The 24,190-nt window shown below is 43.7% G+C and overlaps 1 protein-coding gene across 1 annotated transcript; it reads right to left on the reverse strand.

Annotated features, from left to right (window-relative positions):
• Positions 1–354: 354 nt before the first annotated feature.
• On the reverse strand, positions 355–22,227 carry TEX28 (testis expressed 28; the record flags this gene model as incomplete). Its single annotated transcript, XM_081277773.1, has 4 exons — positions 355–711; positions 1,383–1,518; positions 19,079–19,809; positions 22,138–22,227. Coding segments are annotated over 4 exons (1,314 nt in total), but the record flags the coding sequence as incomplete, so codon positions are not given.
• Positions 22,228–24,190: the final 1,963 nt, after the last annotated feature.

Genomic DNA, 24,190 nt, shown 5'->3' on the forward strand with positions numbered 1-24,190 from the left:
AAATATAATTTCTCTTTGCCAAAACCAACAAAGTCACAGAGGCTGCTACCGCAGTTTGGGGCCACCTGAGCAATGGGTCTTGAGAGGGTGCAAGGAAGATGAAGAAGAGAGCAGCAGTACATCATGGACTTTAATCTTTTCCAAGTCCCATGTCTACAGATGGCATGGAAGTATCATAGCAAAATGGAAGTGTGAGGCAGGTAGGCATCTGCATACATCTCACCAGGTTGGTGGTTATGGAATTAAAAAAACAAGAGCTGTGAAGTAGCTGTCTAGGGAGGGCTTACTGGACACCCCAAACACCCCCAAACAGGGAGGACACTAGCAAACTCAGGTGGTGGTCCTCCCAGCCCCTTAAGGTCTATCCAATGGAGACTTGGAGTTCTCAGAGTCCAGTCTCCACTTTGAAGGGACCCATGCCTGCCAGTCTACAGTGGCGATGGTGTGCCACTTCTGCCAGGCAAGGGCCCCAAGCAAGAGCAGCATGAGTGCAGTGAATGTGCGTAAGCGTGAGTGGATCAGAGGCAAGAGGCAGGAGCACAGAGTGGAGACAAAGACCAAGAGGGCTGTGGCCAGTGTGAGGAGCAGGCTCACGAATCTGAACAAAAATTCCTGGGGACGGCTTCTAAGGTTTGCCATCATCTCCACTTGGGTGACTTGTTGTAGAGTTTCTAGCTTGGAAATTCGACTCTTGAAAGTCTCCATGACCTCCTGCAGGCAACAAACACATGCACGCTCACCAGAAATCAGAATGAAACTGTGGTCATTTAATTGAGTTGCTGGGGGTGTGCAACATGTATTGTTGAGTTGAATCTTTTGGGAAGGACCTGGAGAATATCCAGGACATGTACAACAGAGACAGAGAACTGCTATGGAGGGCCATACTGACTTGATCATGCTCCCCTGTCCACTGTCTCCTGAGGCTGAGGACCTGCTTGGGACAGGGTCAACCAAGGACAGCAGTAAGAGCTATGGGTATGGAATAGAGTAAGGGGTGGGAAGCCAGGTCCAAAGGAGGGGTTCTCAGAAGCTCTCCATGTACCAGCATCTTCTGGAACTTGTCAAGTCCCACTCTGGATCTGCAAGTCACAGGCTCCAGGTTAGGGCCAACGACTGCTCCTAGAGTGAAAACTACATTGCCAAAGCTCCCAAAGCAGCTAGGATGGATGGTGGGAAGTGAAGCTCATGTGAACATGAAAGGTGGACGTCACTAGCTTTAAAGCAAAGGTGTGGGTTGCCACTGCACACTCAAGAAGGAGATAGCTGGAAGATCCAGCTCATGCCCTGGTTTGGGGGCATCAGAATGGATTCACTCTTCCCTACATCCTTCTCACTAGCCCTTTCTCAAAAGCCACCCCCACCCCAGCAGCCAAGGTTCTCACCCATATTTCCTTGGCTCTCTCATAGGACAGATAGGACATTTTCTCTTCAGTGCAGGCCAGATTCTGCTTGAGGTGGTAAATTGCGTCCAGATGCCCCTGAAAGTGATCATTCACCTGTTCTTCAATCACTGCTTGTCTTGGGAACAAGAGAAAAAGTAACACTCCCTCAGTACCACACTCAATGCTCATGCCAGCAGGGAGCACCCTGCACCTAGACTAGACTTGGGTTCCTTCTGCCTCACCCTGGGCTCCAATTGAAGACAACCTACTCCTCCAGGTCTGCCTGGGAATGCCCCAAATGCACATCAGTCACATGTACACTGATATTCAGATATATCTTGTATATAGTTACTCTCTAGTAACAGCTTTACAAAAACTGCCATAGACTACAAGTTATAGAAATGAAAATCTAAACTATCTGTGTATTATACTAAATTCCACAAAGATCCCAGGACCAGTGTTTAGCATTCAGTAGTTACTCCTTAAAGCCATCGTTATTATAGTGCTCACATAATCATAAAAGACACATAGTATATCATTCCACTCATATGCAATGTCCAGAATAGGTCCACCTACAGAGACAGATGAGTGGTTGCCAGAGACTTGGGGTGGGGAGGACAGGGAGTGACTGATAATGGTATAGAGTTTTTTGGGGGGGTCAATGAAAATGTTGAATAATTGTATATGGTGATGGTTACACAACTCTGTAAATATACTAAAAACCAATGAATTGTACACTTTAAATGGGTAAAATTTATGGGATGTGAATTATATCTCAATAAAGCTGTTGTTTAAACAAAAAAAATTGGATTGTGTTAATGGTTACACAACTCAGTTAACTTAATAAAACCACTGAGATGTAGTTAAAATGGCACCTTTTGTGATTTGCAAACTATATCACAATAGATATTAGAAAAACACAAGCAAAAGACCATTACGTATTATGTAAACAAACAACTAGTAAAATTGTTATGTATATAAACATACAAGTAATAAAAGTATGAAAACTTGCCAGAAAAGATAGGCACCCAAATGAGAGTTGTGAGGCCAATAGAAGGGGAATGGAGGTAAGGGGTAATGGGAGAGCTCTAACTGAATATTTTTAAGTTTTATTTATTAAAAAATAAGATTCAAAGTAAATGTGGCAAATGTTAAAGAAAGTGGGGGCCATTGATTATGCTTTTCTCTATATTTTTCCTGGCCTGAAATATTTTATAACTGGAAAACTTTTTTGAAATTTCAGCCAATCATAGACTGAAGCCTTTGAAACCATGAACCAGAATAAACCTTTCCTCCCTTGAGTTGATTTATAATAGGTATTTTGTCACAGCGATGGGAAGCTGACTGACACAGCCCGTTGCTAACAGCATTCCAAGGACTATTCTATTTGTCCCTGCTCCAGGTCCCTGTTGAAAACAGTTGGTCACTGCTCACAGAAGGGGGAGTCAGCAGGGTGTCTACTCTGAAAACACATTCCTCACTACTGTCTTTCCATTTATAAGAATAATCTGGCTGGAAGAACATTAAAAGTGTTAACTCTGGTCAAGCATATATTCATGGATATATTCATGAATATGAAGTCAATGAATAGGTTCTTCATCAATATATTTATAAACATATATGAACAGATTCCTGAATAAGATTATAATTAACAATATTTTCATAAAGATATTCTCTCAGTCTCCCCTTCTCTGCTCTCCAGTCTCCTTCTCCTCTGGCAGCAGTATCCTGGCCCTAATGCACTGATTCCTCCCTGTGTCTTCCCCTCTGTCCAGCTCCTACTGTCGCAAAGGCAAATGGAACACTCCGGAAAATGATCTTAGGAAGATAAAATGATGACCAGACAACCAAAGCACCCCTCAAATATTACAAGGCTGTTAAGACTACCCACTCCAATAAAAATAGTTTCCTTCAAGAGTATAGTTTTGATCATCTCTGAGAATTGGCTTTTGGCAAGGTGAGCTAGAACCTAATGGCCTGCAACTTAATCGTGAAGTCTTGGTGGAGAGCTGGATACAGGAGGGATGGAGTAGCACAGATAGTTATCACATCACCCTGAGTACATGTGCAAAATGAGGGCCTGGGGAGAGCTGGGGATATGCCTCAGTGGCTAAGTCCCCTGGGTTCAGTCCCCAGAACAGTAAAATCCCCTGGGAGCCCAGGTTATGAGGTGTCCAAAGAAGGTAGATTGGTGAACAGTATCAAATATGATGAAATAAGGTAAGGAAGGCAGTGTTATTGCAGAGATCATTCAGAAACGTGGGGCAAGGCATTCCAGTGGGTTGGCAGGGCAGAGGCCAGATGCTGTGGGTCAAGGGGGAAGCAGGAGGCTACGGAATATGGACAGTGGATGGGATGGGATCAATGCTTCAGAAGTCTCACCTCGTAAGAGGGGACCATGTTTATTTGCTGAAGGAGATAATTTAATAAAGCATGTGGGACGGCAGACACATGAAAGAGAGACTAGACACCCAAAGTCCTGGAGGAGACCGACAGGGATGGAAAGCACAGAGCTGGGCTGGGAACCACTGCTGTGACCTAAGGAGACAGAAATATTCTGAGGGCAGACAGTGAAGGCCACTGGAAAACTGCTGAACCCTATTTTACCCATGAACTAGAGAGACTGAAGGTATTGCAAGTGCAAAGCCAGCGTTACCAACTTAGCAAGGACCTGAGCAACTTAGTGAGACCCTGCCTCATCAATAATAATAAAAGAGGCTGGAGATGTGATTTAGTGGCTAAACCCACTGGACTCAATCCCTGGTACCAAAATATATAAAAATAAAAAGAGACTGAAGGAAAGATCCACAGGGTCCAGAAGAGAACATGAGGCCAAGAGGAAACTGGTAAATTGAGAGAAAGTGGTTCAGAGGACTGGTTCTGAGGTCATGTCACCCTGTTTAATACTCCTCTTTGGAACTTGCGTGAACAAGCTGTTGAACCTATTTGCACTTCATAGGGGTTGAAAATAACAATAATAAAGAATACCACTGACTTCCTAGGTTTGGGTTAGGTAAAATAAATGAGATAGTACACATTAAGCACTAGTAGGCTACCTGGCAAACAGAAATGCTTACTAAATGGTTGTTGTTGTTGTTGTTGTGCTTATCAAGTGGCAGGGTCAAAGATCTAAATGGGTTAATAAAGACTGAAGGGCGGATAAGACAGGAGAGACAGCAGAGGGGTAGACAAGGACCCTGGCTGGAAAAAAAGAGGGTGGGCTTGAAGATGACAGAGATAAGGAACACCATGGAAGGCTGGCAAACTCTGTGCTGTAATTATAGAGCAGTTGACTAAAGTGGAGTGGAGGTCAAGGCTATTGAATATGAGAATCCAAGGTGTTAGATGGGGTACTTGTCCCTTTAGGACAACCTGGGTCTAGACAGTATCTCTCAACAAGATCATGCTGCCTCCACTTACCCCATAAAGAGGTTCCATATGGCCTGGCAGCAGACAAGTTCAGCTATTCAAAATCCTGAGTTTTCCCTCTTCCCTAATGACAGTTTCAGAGGATCTCATCACCAGACAATGCATACAGACTTCCCTTATGAGATCAGGAATCCCATAGACCAAAAATCCCCAAACCTGTTGAGTTATTTTGAGGCAGAATCAGAAGGAAAAACCTGGCAGATTGAGGCAAGTCCCCCTGTAAAGATCAGATAGGGGAGAAGAAACCAACAGAAACTGAGAATAAAGCCAGGGGATTGTGGAATCAGAGAAGCTAAGGAAGAGTAGTGCTTTTGTAAAAAGAAGGAATTTTTGTGCAGAAAGATCCTGCCTGTCAAATAAGAACATTACTGAAAATTGTCCAGTATCCTTCTAACATGGCAGTCTTCCAAGACCTCAACCACAACGCAGGGACCAGGGATGGGGTAGGGAGTAGAAGGTAGTGGCTGGAGGTACATGTAGGGTCCAGGGATTTTCCCTTCCTTTCTCCCTCCCTCCCTCCCCACTTTCTCTCTTTCTCCAGGATAGACACTGAGAATTTCAATATCAAACCAAAGACCCTGCATTTGATTCCTCAATCCTCCAGCACGCACATGTACATGTGGACACACACACACACACACACATACACACATACACACACACACACACACTCGCACACACTAATTTGGCAGAAAACTGGGAAACCTAAAAAGAAACAAATGGATGGTTGAAAAATACAGTGGGTACATTTAAGAACAGAATAGATCCAGGTAAGTAGAGTTTTAGTGGCCAATAGTTCAGAAGAAAATATTCAGAATGAAGAACAGTGATAAAAGATGTAAAAACATAGGCAGGAATATGGTGAAAAGATCTAACATGCATGTAGAAGGGGAGGAAGAAGAGAATAGGGCAGAAATTATATATGAAAAGATAATAACCAAGAAGTTCCAAAACTGATAAAAGACATCAAGTTACAAACTGAAGGAGCAATGTAAACCCTGAGCAAAATCATACCCAATATCATCATAGCAAAGCCAGTAAACATCCCAGGGACTAGGGAACCTGAGGCAGGAGGATCTTGAGTTCAAAGCCAGCCTCAGCAACTTAGTTAGTCCCTACGCAACTCAATGAGACCCTGTCTCTAAATAAAATATAAAAAGAGCTGGAAATGTTGCTCAGTGGTTAAGCATAACTGGGTTCAATCCCTGATACCAAAACAAAACAAAATACACCACTAAACACACACAAAGAGCAAGAAAGTGTCCTAAAAGAAGTCAGAAGAAAATAAGACTAATTATTTTTAAAGGAGGAACAATTAGAACGACAGCAGCCTTTTTTAACAAAAGAAGAAACCATGGAAGTCAGAAGCAGATTTTTTCAAAATGCTTATTATTTTAAAGAAATAACTACCAACCTAGAATTCTATGCCTAGCAAAAATAGGCTTCAGAAATAAAACAGATGTATAACAAGGCAACAAGGTCATTCTGGCTGGGTATTTAGTATTATAGAATTGTTTCAAATATTAGGTGTGATATTTAGGCTATGTATTTCTAACAGAAAACTCCATATTTCAGGCACACATGGAAATATTTACATATCAACTGATGAAGTGTCTGAACTTTACTTCAACACAATGGGAAGAGAGGAACCAGTTCCGAGAGTTGCTCAGACCTGGGTGAGGCCTCTGAGAGATCCAAAGATGCAGGAAGCTCCCACCCAAAAGAAGTGAAGTCTAAGAAAAGTGAAAGTTCTTATGGCTCTGACCAACACAATCTAAGCCCAGAAGAGAGGTTTAAACAGATACTTTGAGAAAAATCAGCCCAAGCCTGGACTCCTTAGACTGAGCACTCTCAGACCTTTCATGAAACCTCTGCTAACCATAGTCTGTTATCTCTGAAGAATGCCTCAAAGTGAATCATACCAGAACATTCCTGGGACAGAAGACCTAGGATCTGGATGCCCCCAGAGACCTGATATCCAGAAGGGAAAGAGAAGCACAGAGACCTGGCATATGCACTTCAGGGCATTTTCAATATAATGGACTATGAGAAAAATTGTAAGTGCCATCATGTATGAATACACCTAGAAATGCAAAACAAAATGACATTCTTGTCCATTCAGTACTCAAGTAGTTTCTTTTTTATTTACTTTTTTAGTTCAGAGACCCTCACTATATTGTCCAAGCTGTTCTCAAAACTTTTAGGCTCAGTCAGAAGTGATGGCACATGCCTGAAATCCCAGCAGCTCAGAAGGCTGAGGCAGGAGGATCATGAGTTCAAAGCCAGCCTCAGCAAAAACAAGGCACTAAGCAACTCAGTGAGACCCTGTCTCTAAATAAAATACAAAATAGGGCTGGGGATGGGGCTCAGTGGTCAAGTTTTCCTGAGTACAATCCCTGGTACAAAAAAAAGAAAGGAAGGAAGGAAGGCAGGAAGGAAGGAAGGAAGGAAGGAAGGAAAAGGAAAAGGAAAAGGAAAGAAAAGAAAAGAAAAGAAAAGAAAAAAAGCTTCTGTGCTCGAGTCATCGTACTGCCACAGCCTCTGAGTAGTTGGGACTACAGATGTGTGCCACCACTCCTTGCTCTATTTTACTTTTTGTTAAGATTGAATTCATATAAAATGAATAGTTTTAAAGTGAAAAATTCAGTGCAAACACCATTACCACCTAGTCTCAAGATATTTTCATCACCCCCAAAAGAAAACCTTGCAGCCATTAAGCAGTCATTCCCCATTACCTTATGTTTCCAGTCCCTGGCAACCACCAATCTGCTCTCTAACATGATCAGTTTCTTATCTCTGAATCACTGCCAGCAATTTATAAACAAGAGCAGGAAGAAGATCATCAGATACGTGGAATTGGTCTTAGAGAACTCACTAGAAATTTTCAGAGCTAGGATATTGGGGCAATGGAGGCACAGTGATGCTGGTGGAGAGGAGATGGCAGCAGGGATGAGGAACCCAGGGGGCATTGCCTGAAGGAAAAAAGAGGAAGGCAAGGTCGCATCAAGATCCTAATGGAATCCCTCAGCTCTTCACCCCAGTGTGCTCCAATAATGACTTCATCAAAAACTGTTAATGATTTTTCTTTTAAATATTTCAAGGACTTAGTTTGCAAACATGAAGCAGAAAAGAGTTGCTAAGTTAGTTTCATGAGCATCTACTTGGGGCTTAAATACAAACACTAAGCTAATTCTCACAACAGTTCCAAGGATCATTATTACCCTCATTTTACAGATATGTAAACTGAGCATTGGAAACTCCAAGCACTTTGTCCAAGCCATTCAGTAAATACAAGATACAGAGGAGGCTGGCTCAGACCTAAATCCAGAATAAGCCTTCCTTCTTGATCCTGCCCTGATGTTCCCATAATGTAGCGTAATGGAACCCCCTCTTCCACCAAAGAATCTTAATTAAGCTTCTCCAGAGACCCTCACCATAATTGTTCTTTTTAAATTATTTTTTCGTTGTACAAAATACCTTTATTTTGTTTATTTTTATGTGGTGCTGAGGATCGAACCCAGGGCCTTGAATGTGCTAGGTGAGCACTCTACCGCTGAGCCACAACCCCAGTCCCCTTTTTTAAATTTTATTTTTAGTTGTACATAATACCTTTATTTTGTTTATTTACATAATTGTTCTCATTAACAGAATATCAGCAAAAATTTCTGCAAAAAACCTCAATGAGGGATAGGACTTCCTATTTTTGGTGAGGACTAAGTTGCTCTGCCTTGCCAAAGCTAAGTTCGGCCCCAGACTTGATGATGTTACTTCTGCTTTTGTGGTCAAACTTGTAAAACCTCTGACTAATATAAAAAAAAATGGGACAAAAAGCACTTGTCCTGTAAACCTTCAAGCCCCTCCTCCCACTGGGTATAAAGTCCAAGAATATCCATACTCAAGGTCCAGAGAATTTTTTAGGTGATAACCCCTCTGAACCCTGTACCTGATAAACCCGCTTCCTGAAAATTCCTCAGGTGTCCATCCTCTTCTGTCCTACATGATTTGGCAACCTGTGTGGGACAGTGGAGGTCAAGACAGCTTTTCTGCCTCGCTTGTCTCTGCGTCTGCCTTCCTAGGCATGTGGGAAGACAACAGTCTCCTTGGTCCACCACAGGCAACTCTTTGCCTGTGAGGTGACTCATCCGGCATCCTGAGCTGCCACCCTGAGCACAACGGAACTCAACAGGAGCAGGAACCAGAACTAGGGAACTTGAGCACCCCAACGGAACAGGTAGGATCCAGATCCATTACTGGTCACCCACCTGGCCTCCCCATAGAGGCCTCATCAGGTGGAAGAGACGCTTGATCAACCCTGAGGGTCCTGAGTAACTTCCAAAGGAAGTAGAGCCAAAAAGGACCCGAGGAGTTGTCTGGGTAGTCAGTGTTTGGGGTCAGAGAGAAGAAGGGAAACCAGGACTCGTTCTTCGGCTTTGGAGTTTTGGGAATTGGGTGTGTGAATGAGATGGACAAGGGCCGAATCGAGTTTGAAGTCCTGATCTGTGCTTCTGTGGTTCCTCATATAGTCGGAGGAGGCGGGTTTCCACCAATCAACATCTAGGTGAAAGCTCCAGGTCGGGGTTTGTGCACACCTGCATGGCTGAGAGGACACTAAATCCTCGAGGAGGGGATGGCCACAGATGGATGAAGCGAGTCTTGTCCTAATTGTGTGACACCAATGCACAGTGCACAATGGGAGGCACACAAAGTAAACTGAGTCCTTTGAAATGTATGTTAGAAAACTTTAAGAAAGGTTTTAAAGGCAACTATGGGGTGAAACTCAATCCACAAAAGTTATGGACGTCCTGCAAATTAGAATGGCCAACCTTTGATGTGGAATGGCCACCAGAAAGATCTTTAGACAAAAGTGTCATTGGTGAGGTCCTTTTAATACTTGTCAAAACCTCTGGACACCCAGTCCAATTCCCTTATATTGACTGCTGGCAAGAGATAGCACAGAAACAGCCCCCTTGAGTGAGAGCCTGTCCAAGCTGATGTTATCTCAAACTATAGTGGCCTCTAAGACCCAACAAAAGGGAACTGAACAGAAAAACCTGACAAAGAAAAGACAGAGAGGAAACCAGCTTTTCCCCCTGAGCCAGAAGAGAATCCATCACCTTACATGCCACTGTACCTGACGTTGCCAAGACCATCGAGGCCACCAGCTGTCCTCTCAGCCTCCTCTCCCCAGAGGCAGCAGACTGTGACCCCCTGACACTGGCTACTCCTTTCTCCTTATTGTCCTCAGTGCCCAAGGCTTCCCCAGAGCCAATGACTCCTTAATCCCCTGAGACCAAGGTGGGAAAATTGTTCCAAGAACAGAGGCAGAACCGAGATGAGAGCTCTGCAGATGCCCTTACAAGAAACTAAAGACCTGCCTCTGTCGACCAGGAGGGAAATGTCTGAGGGGAACAGCGCAATTTGTGTGGTAGCCTTTCACCACCATTAATCTCTTAAACTAGAAAAAAAATCATACTCCCTCCTCCATGGAGAAGCTACATGGAGGGCCACGATTGATATGATGCAGTCCATTATGCAGACAGACCAGCCCACCTGGGTTGATGGGCGAGTGACCCAAGCAGCTTTAAAGTGGCTGGAAGAACATGCTGTGGATGCACAAGGCAGCATCCAAGCCTGTGCGCAGGCCCAGTTCCCCAACACAGACCCGTGGGGGACCCCCACAAAGAGGGAGACCTCCTAAAGTTAAAGAGGTATCAAGAGGCCCCCCCTAGGCAGCCTAAGAGAAGGGGGAAGGAGAGCCCTAAACGTGAGCAAGGTATCAGAAGTACTCCAAGAGCCTGAGGAAAGCCCCAGCCAGTTCTGTGAATGACTAGGCGAGGCGTCCCAACCCTTCCCTCCCTTTGATGCTGAGGCACCAAATAACCCGCAGGTAAACAAGCCCAGAGACATATTTGCAAGAGCTCCAAAAACCAGAGGACTTTGCTGAAAACAATGCCAGTGAGCTGATTAAAGTGGCCACCACAGTTTCCATCAACTGAGACCAAGAGGCTCAAGGAGAGGCACACCAAAAGATGAAGAAGGAGATGGGACTCCTTGCAGCTGCCCTCACCGCAAACCCAAAGGTCACTCAAAGGGTGGTCCCACCAGAACAAAGCCAAAACAAGTATCAAAATTGGGCCAGATGCAGGGCCAAAGGAAGGTCTGAATGGAAGGACCACCTTATCCAGGGACAAGACTGAGACTAAGCTGATGTGCCTACTGCCATCTAGAGGGCCACTGGAAGAAAGAATGACCCTAACTAAAGGCCAATTGACCTGAACCAGGCTGCCACAGGGCTTCAAAAACTCACCAACCATCTGCTGGATGGTGCTGGCTTCTGATTTGAGAGCCTTTCCTGCAAAATGACTTGGATGCTGGCCTCTGATGTACATGCACGTTGACCCCATATGTAGATGATCCGTTGTTGGCTGGAGCAACCTGAAAAGACTGGATGAAGGGGACACAGCTGCTTCTTGTCCTCCTTTGTGAAACTAGCTACAAAGTCTCAAAAAAGAAAGCCCACATGTGCGGGCTGGGGATGTGGCTCAAGTGGTAGCGTGCTCGCCTGGCATGCATGCGGCCCGGGTTCGATCCTCAGCACCACATACAAACAAAGATGTTGTGTCTGCCGAAAAACTAAAAAATAAGTATATATATATAAAGAAAGCCCACATTTGACAAGAAAAAGTCAAGTACCTTGGTTTTTATCTAACTTACAGATAACAGCAACTTGGCCCTAGAGGAAAGAGGAAGTCTGCTCAATTCTGGTCCCTTCTACCCATTGCCAGATCTGAGAATTCTCGTGTGCTGACAAATTCTGCCAGATATGGATCCCTATCCCTAACTTTTCAGTTATAGCCAAGCCCCTTTATGAAGCCACAAAGTGGGGAGAACTGGATTCTCTGATGTGCAGGCTAGCACAGCAAAAGGCCTTTGAGGACATTAAACAAGCACTCACCAGTGCACCTGGACTAGGGCTTCCTGACTTCACAAAGCCCTTCTCTCTATATGTCCATGCATGATCTGGAATAGCTGTTTAGGAGTCCTAATGCAAATGCTGGGGACATGGCACTGTCCAGTGGCCTATCTTTCTAAACAGCTAGACTCCATGATTCAAGGCTGGCCACCTTGTCTGTAGGCCCTTGCAGCCATGGCCCTTCTGGTGTCAGAGGTTAACAAGTTGATTATGGGACAGGAACAGACAGGAACCCTGTACTGGCACTGTTGGAAGTACAAAGGACAATATTGGCTGACTAATGTGAGGATGGTCAGATACCAGGGAATGTTATGTGAAAATCCACATGTCCACCCTAAAGACTTTAAGCCCAGACTTTTAGCCCAGCAACTCTGCTGCCCATCAAGACAGCTCTGAGGTCATAGATAAACTGTTCCCCAGTATACCTGACCTGAAAGACCAGCCCCTCAAGGACCCTGAGTTGGAGTATTTCACAAATAAAACAAGTTTCAGGGAAGATGGAATACCTCTTGCTGGGTATACAGTGATCACTCTGGACTCCATCATAGAGGCAAAACCTCTGCCTCAGGGAACATCAGCACAAAAGGCAGGACTTATTGCTCTCACTTGAGAATTCCTGTGTGCTTAGGCAACAGAAATCTGTCAGGAAATTCACCTGCATTGGGACACACAGTTGGATGAATCTTGCAATAATCATACTGAGTGAAAGAAGCAAAAGACTACTTACTATTTGATTCCAGTTATATGAAGTTGAAGAATTGGCAAAACTAACCTAGGGTGACAAAAAACAAGATATTGGTTGCCTATCAGAGATGGGCATTGACTGGAAGGAGGCATGAGGGAGGCTTTTGGGGTGATGAAAAATTCTTTATTGGGATCTTAATTTCTTTGTCAAAACTCATTAATGTACACCTAAACTTAAATGCAATTTCACTATAAAATTACCTCAATTAGCCAGGCTTGGTGGCACATGCCTATAATCCGAGTGGCTCAGGAGGCTTAGGCAGGAGGATTGAGAGTTCAAAGCCAGCCTTAGCAAAGTGAGGTGCTAGGCAACTCAGTGAGACCTGTCTCTAAATTAAATACAAAACAGGGGTGGGGATGTGGCTTAGTGGTCACATGCCCCTGAGTACAATCCCAGGTACCTTCCCCCAAAATTATCTCAATGCAAAAACTACAAAAAAAAATGGAGAGGCCAAGGAACATGGAAGTCTGGAAAGACCCTCTGAAGAGCCTAGGGATGAAGTGATGGTGTGACTGTCCCAGGGCTGTTCTAAAAAGTACCACAGACTTGGTGTTTTTTTGGGGGGGGCGGGTACTGGGGATTGAATTCAGGGGCACTCAACCCCTGAGCCACATCCCAGCCCTATTTTATATTTTATTTAAAGACAGGGTCTCACTGAGTCGCTTAGCACCTCACTTTTGCTGAGGCTGACTTTAAATTCACGATCCTCCTGGCTCAGCCTCCCAAGCCGCTGAGATCACAGGTGTACGCCACTGTGCCCAGCCAGATTGGGTGGTTTTAGCACCAGAAATAAACTCTTCCCAAGATGTGTACATCAAGGTGCTGAGGTGCTGGTAGGATGGGTTCCCTCTGGGGGCTGTGTGGGAGAATCTGGCATGGGCCCCTCCCAGCTTCTGGTTTGCAGCAAATCCTAGGCATTCCTTTGCTTCTGCTGCACCACCCCGACCTGTCTTCACATGACGTCTTCCCTCTGCATGTGTCTGTGTGCAAATCTCCCCTTCTGGTAAGGACACCAGCCTTGTTGGATTAGAGACAACTCCAGTAGGACTGCCTGTTAATTTAACCAGTTGTATCTGCAACAACCCAATCTCCAAATAAGGTCACACTTGGAGGTAGTGGGGGTGAGGATTCCAACACATGAATTTGGGGGACAAAATTTGACTCATTACACTGCCCAAAGTAAACCAAATGCTAGAACCTTAAATCTTCCCAGGAGCCCTGTGCATGGTGTTGTTATCTGTGGCTTTCACAGATAAGGAAACACACACTGAGAGAGGGAAGACACAATGTGTGACCATGCTGGTGGTGGCCAGGGAATCTCTGCTCCACGGTGCCTAACTCCATGCCCTGGGCTCTCTCTAACACCTGCCAGCACCGGTGCTCACTGTGAATCTGGCAGGCTGGGACAGAGCCTCGCTGCACTCTGACCCCTCCTTCCTATGCACCACATTTCCCTAAGTCCAGCACAGATAACGCAGCAGGCTAACCAGGAATCTGGAGGACTCTGATGTGCTTGATGCTAAGCCCACGGGCCACACAGGCATTTTGTGTCCCCCTGGCACCTGTGGACGTGAAGAGGACTATGGGGGCAGGGAGATGGGCAGTGGAGATTTGGATTGTAAGTGAGAACTGTAAAGAAAGTGCCTCGCCCTGGGCAGCTCCTAAAAGGGATTGGGCCTCTTGATCCTGTGCTTGGACTCCCAGTGAAGTGGAATTGAGGGTAACATTGACTGTCTTGGAACACACCCTTCCTCTTATGCTGGCCTGTGCTTTCTGGGCATACTGGGACCTTAGGGGACAGGACCAGATCAACCTATTACACTGCCCTGTGAAGAGCTGGAGAAGTGTGTCAAAAGGACAGGCAGGCAATGGCAAGTTAAAAGAGCCAAAAGCTGTCAGATAAAGATGACAAGACCAGTTTGTTGTCATCTAGCAGAGTCTTGAGTGAGCTGATGTCATGGCATCACCTGCCCACCAAGTCTGAGGTTAAATTTAGGGAAATAGGAATCAGGCCCCAAACAACATCATTCTCCTGGTAGATTTTCTCCTAGGATCCCTTCAATGAAGGTGTTCTAGCAGTCTCTATTCCTGCTGAAGGAATCACAGCCTCTGGGACAGGAGGCCCCTGTGTTTTTCCTTTGCTAGCAAAGCAATAAAACTTCTTTTGGCTTTTTTTTTTTTCAAAAAAAAAGAGAGAGAGAGGGAGGGAGGGAGGGAGAGAATGAGAGAGAGAGAGAGAGAGAGAGAGAGAGAGAGAGAGAGAGAGAGAGAGATGTTCCACCAAGCACTGGGCTCCAGGCATTGAACCATCCACTGGGGCTACAAAGGTGAAGTAGGAAGTTGAAGGTCTTGCCTGTATGAAAGCCAACATTGGACAATCAAGTACCCCAAAGTGAGAGATGCCCTGGAGCTGGGCAGGGAAGGCCTAGTTATGGTCCTCAGCAGTGATGATGGTTTTGTCCAGGTCCAGTCTAAGGGAGCAGCCTGGCACCTGGCTGCCTCAGCAGCAACAGAGACCACTGCCTTTGACCATGAAACAGAAGTCAGCCAGGCATCCTGCAGGACAGAGAGAGTGGGGCTCTTGTTAAAAGGCTCTACAGGATCTCCTGTAATTTACCACGGGAGGCACCCAGATGAGGTCTGGTCAGTTACAACTTCACTTGAAAACTTCCCATTCCCTCCTTGGGTTCTGCCTTTTCTGTAAATGGACATTTTCTGAATTCCTCAGATCTTCCTTCCTGACCCTTAGAGACACTGAGGAGCAGGGCCTCTGGTTCCCCAGGAGACTGCTCACTGGGCAGTGTTCCTGGAGATCTGAAGTGTTTCCTTGTTTCCACAAGAACAGCAGCCTGGCCAAGACCCTTCCACGAAGAATCCTCAAGTCCACAGCACCCATGTGGATACCATTCCATACTTAAAAGTCTACCTATTGGGGACTGTGGCTGTGGCTCATCAGTAGAGTGCTCACCTAGCATGTGCGAGGCACTGGGTTTGATCTTCAGCACCACATAAAATAAATGAATAAATAAATAAATAATAAAGGTATTGTGTCCAACTACAAGTAAAAAATATTTTTAAAAAAGTCTACATGCCTTCCCCATTCTTTGTCCAAAGCTAGGTTTTTCCTCAGCACACAGAGGGTAGAGTTTCAGGGACCTCAAGCGGCTCCAGAAGAAGCAGTCATGGTCCTTCAGTCACAGGGTCCAAGAATGTCCCCTGAGACGACCCACAAATTCAGGCCTCCTGAAGGAGGAGACCCAAGGACCACTAGGCCAGCCCTGAACTTCCTGAGTCTTACTGCCACTGTAATTGAGACCTTGCACTTTATAGAATCAAAGAGAAAGTCTTTAATGGTTTATATGTTAAATTTGTTATATGATTTTTTACCACAACAAAAATGCATAAAAAGAGAAAAAAAAACTTTTGCCCATGAAAAGACTAAGGAAAAATTTAAAAAGAAGGGAAGTCCTTACAATGAGATACCACTTCACACCCACTTTCATTAAAAAAAAAAGGAAACTCATTTGGGGGTGTAACTCATCTAAAGAGTATTTTCCTGGCATGTAAGGTTCTGTGTTCCCTCCCAGCACTACAAAATAAAACAAAACAAAAACACACAAAAAGCGACAATAAACAAGCACTGCAAGGATGTAAAGAAATTGGAAGCCTATGCATGGCGGGTGGGAAGGTAAAATGGTGCAGCTGCTGAGGAAACCAGTCTAGCAGTCCCTCTAAATTTTATACCTAGAGTCACCATAGAAGCCAGCAATTCCATTCCTGGATATAGATCCCAAAGAATTGAAAACTGCTGTTTCATTAAATGCATGCATACAAGTGTTCATAAGCAGAGCTTCTCACTATAGTCAGAAGGCAGAAACAACCCTAATCTCCAGGAACTGATGGACAGATAAACAAAATGTGGTCTATCCACACACTGGAATATTATTCAGCCATTAAAAATGAAGGTCTGATGCCTACCACAAAATGAACGAACCTTAAAAAAAATATCATTCCAAACACAATAGGCCACATAATGCATAATCTCATTTATATTAAATGTCCAGAAGAGGCAAATCAATAGAGACATAAAACAGATTTGTAAGTACATGGAACTGAAGATGGTGAATGGGGATTGACTGCATAATGGGCACAAATTCTCCTTTTTTGTGTGTACCAGGAATTGAACCCAGGGGCTCTTAATCACTGAGCCATATCCCCAGCCCGTTTTATTTATTATTTTGAGACAGGTCTCACTGAGTTGCTTAGGGCCTCACTAAGTTGCTGAGGCTGGCCTTGAGTTTGTGTTCCTCCTGCCTCAGCCTCCTGAGCCACTGGGATTACAGGCATGCACCAATGTACCCAGCAAATTCTCCTTTGGAGATGATGAAAATGTTCTACAACTAGATTGACATAGTGGTTGTACAACACTGTAGAAATATTCAATGCCACTGAACTGCACACTTCAATATGGTTAATGTCATGTGAATTTTTTTTTAAGTACGCTTTTGCTATAAATTTGTTTAAAATAGTTGCTGCCTTGGCAGCATCCACTATTAGGCCCAATGCAAGTAATGTGAAACCCAGTCGCACACTGCCACCTTTGCCTTAAATAAAATTTATGTTCCCTGTGTGGTTGTTTGAAATTAGTTCACTTATTTCTCATCTTACTGACTCAATCACATCTCACAGCTGTTGACCATGATAGAGCCCAATGGTTAATGCCAGAATCATGTAAATATGCTTCTCTCTATGCATATTTTTGTTAAAGTAGCCCCTATGGGAAAGCCTAAGGGCTGACACCCATAAACTTGAGAGGCTCAGGCCCACAAGTTCCCCCTTGTACCTGATGGTTGAGCTCCTGTTACCCCCAGACTTAACCTCTCAGGGACCCATGAGTAATACATTTTTTCCACTTCCTACATTTTGGTTTCACATCTTTTTGTCATCCTCTGACACTCACACCCTTACTTAATTTTCCCCACTCTCTTCAAGAATAGCTATTTTGGCTTAGGGCCATTCTTTTTTTTTTTTTAAGAGAGAGAGAGAGAGAGAGAGAGAGAGAGAGAGAGAAAGAAAATATTTTAGCTTTCAGCAGACACAACATCTTTGTTTGTATGTGGTGCTGAGGATCGAACCCAGGCCGCACGCATGCCAGGCGAGCGCGCTACCGCTTGAGCCACATCCCCAGCCTCGGCTTAGGGCCATTCTCGACAGAGTTCCTCACTATCAAATTAGGAAAAAAAATCACAACAGTAAAAATTATGATACCTCTCTTGGAAACAGATTTAACTGTGATAAATTTCCCAGGACTTTTGGGTTGAAATCTCAGGTCATGACACACCACAAATTTTCCTATCACAGGGGCCTGGATGGTGGTCGCACAGGCATCGTCATTGGGTGACATTGAATGGACCTGAACACATATGTCACATATAGTGCATGAGAGGTTAAGAGTGTACCCAAGCATGATTCTCACTGACCCATGTTATATAGAAACACATGAGGATGTCTGTAAGTGCCACCCAACTCTATTTTTGCTTGATATAAATCTGACCTTGAGGATGTTATTTCATTGAAGAGATTTTTAAGATTCCCAAGATTTTAGATTTGGTTGCTATGTCCTATAATCTCCAAAAGAAAACCGGAATTCTGACTGGTCATCTTACTTTGATTTCCCTTCATGGATTCTTAGACCATATAAATGTTGGTAAGATTTCCCTGGGAAAACCAAAGATGATGATTCCCATTTGCTTCTTCTCCCACATATGTGTAGGCAGTAAAAGGACTGAGAGTTCTTATTTTTGTGAAATTGCTGAGAATCTTGGCTCACCTAAGTGAATCTCTCCCTCCCTTTCCAGGCTGTTAGAAGGATTCATGTTAATTAGCAATAGACAGTGACAGGGGAGGAAGCATGGTGCCTCAGAGGTCCAGTGGGAACCCAGAGAAGGGCCCCAAGAGGAGTAGATTAGATCCTTTGAGGTCACCACTCCCTTTTTTTTAATTGGTGGGCTTTAGTTTTGTCTAAGAGCAAAATAAAATTGAGCCACTGCACATTGTGGAGAAAGCATGTGGAAGAAGACATTCATTTTCAGATGGAATGTCCAGTGCTTGACTTTGTGCCCCAGCTCAATCATGTAGGCACACAGGTGAAGGGATTGGGGCTAGCAAGGCAATACCACTCCTAACCAACCCTTCCAGCAGATAGGGCCTAGGGGATGATGCCTTACTCACTAATGTTACCTGGCTGCCTCCTGCCATTGTAGTCAAGACCACCCAATCCAGTGCTCCATAGAGACCTGGCAGGGACCTCTGAGATGGAGCCTATTTAGCCAGGAAAGGACAAATAGGTGTGGTGCAATAGAAAGAGGACCCTGCCTACTCCACTGCAGGGCCTAGCCACCAAGAGAAATGCAGATCAATTCTTCCCACCTGACTCTCCAAGCCCTTGTCCCTGGCTCCTTCTCAGACAACCCCCACCAGGCAGGTCCCAATTGTCCCTCACTTGCTTCTGGTCTCCAGAACCAAGATGGAAGAAGGGGCTCACCTCACCTGCATTTTTCCTCCTGAAGGGACTCCAGTGACATCTGCAGGTCCATCAGATACCTCTCCTTAAGGTCCTGGTAGTACACTTGAAGGTCAATGTGGAACTTATTAATTTCTGTCAGCTCTTCCTTCACCTTCTGCAATTGTAGTTTTCGTTTCTGGGACATGTGCTTTGTCTCTGAGAAATTCTCCTGTTGCAAGTCTGAGAAGTGACTCTCCAGAGTGAAGGGTCTGGTGACATCAGGCAAGTTGGAGGATAGATCATCTTCCCCACCCAGCTTGGGGGACTTGGAAACCGTGGCCTTTGCACTGGGCTGCTCACAGTTGTCCAGACTGCTTTCCACCTTAAGTACTGAGCCCTTGGACCTACAGTCTTCCTCCAGTTCCTGGAGCTGCTGATGACACTGACGGAGCCTTCGCTCTATCTGGGCAATGGTGGCAGAAGTGCGCTGATTCACCTTCTCAAAGGCCTGCCGGATATGTGGAGCCTGATGCCTGTCAGCTTTGGACACTAGCTTGAGGTAGCTCACAGTGTTCTCATCCCGACTAGCCTTCTCCACTTTCAGCTGCTCTGAGAGGTAGAGGATGCGGTGCTTGACACTTTCCTGTAAATTCCGGGAAAGTTCTCCCTCTAAAAGGCTGGAATGCCCATTGGGATCATCCTCGCTGGATGACAGAGACCTGCAGGAAGGCACACTGGAGGGAAGTGTTGCACTTGGGCTCTTGATGTATTCTGCCTGTAGTGGGAAACAGGAAATAACAAATCAGGTTCTCTGTGAGCCACAGATGGAGACTTGGACACATTATGACTTCACTCCATAAAAATACTTATATGTATGTATGAATACTAATGTGAAAAATTTGTGCACTCAAGATGTGCTCAACATAGACTGGGAGGTCAAGTTCAATTTATGGGCCCTGCTCCCCTCTGTTCAGCACTTGACTCCTTCCTTTATAGGTGTACCTTACTATGATCCTCAGATCAGTAGAATCTCCCCTCTATATCTTGTTCTTGTACCTCTTCTACTTTCTCTTCCAAGAATTACAAATTGTGAGTCTTTTTTATAAAGAACTATTCTAGTAGCCAGTCATGGTTGTGCATGAATGTAATTCCAGTGACTCAGGAGGCTAAGGCAAGAGGATCACAAGTTTGAGGCCAGCCTGAACAATTTAGCCAGACCCTTAACAACTTAATAAAATCCACTCTCAAATAAAATATAAAAAGAAATGTGGATATAGCTCAGTGGTAAAACACCCCTGGATTCAAACATCAGCACCAAAAAAAAAAAAAAAAAACCCTCTGTTCTTGTGAAAGTATGAATAAACTCATTCCTATTAACCCATATTGCTTGCCAGATTGCTACTCCCAGAGAGCTAGGCAGAGAGATTTGCATCATAACAGGTTCAGTTGTGCCTGCAGTCATTCATTCTACACATTATTCTCTGAGTGCCCATGATGTGGCACAGAAGCCAGACATGTTTCTTGCTTTTACACAGCTTACAGTCCAGGGTGGAAAATTGTATCATTACACCAAAGAATGAGTTTCTCACATGGTGAGTGATCACTTTGCCTTTCAAATAGAGCCCTGTTCAAATCCTGCCTCTATCACTTTGAGATCTTGAGCAAGTTAAGAAACCACTTTCTCACCTGTAAAATCAAGATGGCAAGAGCATCACTGCTGGAACCCTGTGGTACAGGATAGTGGAGACAGTAAGGACAGAGGGAGGTAAAGAGGGATCAGGTGGAGCTTCTGTTCTGTTTCTATTTTGAAACTGTGAGCGCCTTCACAACAGTTTGTCATCTGAAAATGCCCTCCTGGTGGCAAATAGGAAATGACTATATTGTACTAGACATCTTAAGTCTGTGTATCTTATTGCATGTAAGTTATATCTCAATTAAAACATCATGTATACCACTGCATGCCCAGAAGACTGGCAAAAATTCATACTAACAATAATACATGTTGGCAAGCACATGGGGCATCAGGATCTCTCAATCACTATTGCTGGGAAAGTAAACTGGTACAACTCCTTTGGAAAAGCATGTGGTAGTAGTGTAAAGTAGAAGGCATAGTCCAGGATGCACTGAATGGTCCAGAAACTGCATTTGTAGACAATATCTTCTGTGTCCACTAATGTTCTCAGTAACCAACTACTACAAACCACCCACCTGCCCATTGAGAGCAGAATGGATAGGTAAACTGTTACATATTCACCAATATATTATTATATTACAAAAGAAATGAACTACAGTCTTGAGAAACATGAATGAATCTCACAAGCATAATGTTGAACAAAATAAGCAGAAAATTCATACTACATATTATTCTTTTATGTAAACTTGAAGAGCAAGCAAAAATAAGTAACATTGTAGGTGGCAAAACTATAAAACAAAGGAATGGGTATGAATAACATAAACATCAGAATGGGGGTTCTGCTTAGGATGGGAGAAGGTGACTGTGAATGGGGTAACACACAGAGGTTGGGTTTCTTGGCCTGAGTAGTAGCTAAGTATATTTTCACTTTATCCTTATTTCTTAAAATATATGTTGATTTTTTTAGTCATAGTTGGACACAATACCTTTATTTTTTATTTTTATGTGGTGCCAAGGATTGAACAGAGCAAAACAAAGTATCCAGAATGCAGCTAAGAGGCATGAAGAAATATAAAAATTGGAAAAAAGCTGGGTGCAGTAGTGCACACCCATAAGGATTGGGAATTTAAAGCCGGCCTCAAGAATTCAGTAAGACTCACTCTCAAAATGAAATAAAAAATAAATAAAAAGGGTTGGGGATGTGGCTCAGTGGCTGAATGCCCCGGGATTCCATCCTCAGTACAAAAAAAAAGGGGGGGGGAATAGAAACATGGAAGAGTGTGAGAAGGTCTAACAAAAATCTCATCACTATGTCAGAGAAAATAAAGCAGTGACAACATACTTCCTAAAAACTTTCCTGAACTAATGGAAGACAAATTTAAGAATCCCAACAAATCCCAAGCAGGAAAAACAGAAACAGATTTGTACCTAGACACAAGATATTAAAGGCAAAGAAATAAAGCTGATTACCTTTAAAACCATGACTTTTAAACTGCAAGGTGACTTCTTAATAGCATCAATGAAACCCAGAAGATGGTTGACAATCTTCAATATGCTGAGAGAAAAACATTTGGAAAGAAAAAAATTAGTTCATATTCAAAGCATCAGAATTTATAATTCACAATTGCATGGGAAACTGGAAGACAATGAAGGAATACCTTCAATATTCTTAAGGGAAAGTTATTGTCCAACCTATAATTTTATACCCAAACTGTCAACCGTGAGTTTAGAAAACAAATTTTCAGTGCTGGAGATGAAACTCAGGGCTTCGCACATGGTAAGCTTGAGCTCTACCACTGAGCTACACCCCCAGCTCTGACTGTGAGTTTAGACTAATGACATTTTTGGACATGAAAGAACTCAAATAATTTACTTCTTCTCTATTCTTCTTTTAGAGGCCTTTTTGTAGAAACAGTGCAGCACCAAAATCAGGGAAGTAAAGGTGGTAACTAGGAAACAGGGGACTCAAGCCAACAAAGAAGTGAACACCATCTCTGGAATGATGGAAGGAGACCCCAGGCTCATGACTGAGTAGAAGGCCCAGAGAGCAAGTCAAAAATACCCCAAAAGCTGGGTGCAATGGCATATGCCTATAATCCCAGTGACTTGGGAGGCTGAGGCAGGAGGATTGCACATTCAAAGCCAGGCTCAGCAACGTAGTGAGGCCCTAAGCAACTTAGGGAGACCCTGTGTCTAATAAAATATAAAATAGGGCTAGGATGTGGCTCAGTAGTTAAGCACCGCTGGGTTCAATCCCCAGTACCAAAAAAAAAAAAAAGACCCAAGAAAGCTCCAAGGAAAGGAACTATGAAAATGCCAGACATCTTTAAACAAATGGGTAGGAAATTCAGAGAGTTGGGAGAAGTGCTGAATTACTGATAAGTAAGAACAAACAAGCAAAAACAAATGGGGATACAAATGTTGACTCCAAGAAAAACAAAACGTTGGGAAAGGAAAAGAAATCACAGTAATTACATAATTATGAGTAGAGCTTCCATGGACTTGGTAATGTAACATGAAGAGATGACCTAAATGAAATCATTATGCACTATGCTGGAAGGATGGAGGAACAGGAAGTATGTGTTGGTTGGGGATGGAGAGGCAGGTCAAGTCAATCAATAATTCCTAAAACATAAAAAGAGAAAGCAATAGCACTACTATTTAGAGAAGGTAAATGACAAAAGAAAGTGCTAAAAGTGTGCAAAGTGGTTGATTCTGGGAGTGGTCATTGAGTGGTTGGAAGACATGAATTGCTATTTTTTAAATACATTTTTTTTTCGTTGTAGATGAACACAATACCTTTATTTTATTTTTTTTTTAATGTGCCTCACACATGCTAGGAAAGCGCTCTACCTCTGAGCAACAATCTCAGCCCCTGGATTGCTATTTTATAGAAGTAACTAACTGTGAACTTGGGGTCAGCAAACTAGGCTCCAAAGGCCCACTGCCTTTATTTGTATGGCTTATAAACTAAGAGTGATTTTTAATCTTTTTCAATAGTTAAATCAAAATTTTTGGGGGCTGGGGATGTGGCTCAAGCGGTAGCGCGCTCGCCTGGAATGCGTGCGACCCGGGTTCGATCCTCAGCACCACATACCAACAAAGATGTTGTGTCCGCCGAGAACTAAAAAAAATAAATATTAAAAAATCTCTCTAAAAAATTTTTTTCTAAATTTCAGTTCTTCCTTTATTTTTTTTAACATTTATTTTTATTTTTTAGTTGTAGGTGGACACAATACCTTTGTTTTATTTATATGTGGTGCTGAGGATCGAACCCAGTGCCTCACGCATGCTAGGCAAGCACTCTTCCACTGAACCACAACCCCAGCCCTGGAATGTCTCAAACTAGGTAAAAATTATATGAGATTCAAGCCATGCTCCTGCATTTCCTCATTGCCTATGGCTGCTACAAGGGCAGAGTTGAATAGTTACAGAGACCATGTGGCCTAAAATACTCACAGGCTCTTTACAGAAAAATTTTGCTTAACCGGGTTTAAATTATGTTCATGTACACTATTGACAA

This window comes from Spermophilus citellus, assembly GCF_964194105.1.
Source record: "Spermophilus citellus genome assembly, chromosome: X".
NCBI lineage: Eukaryota > Metazoa > Chordata > Mammalia > Rodentia > Sciuridae > Spermophilus > Spermophilus citellus.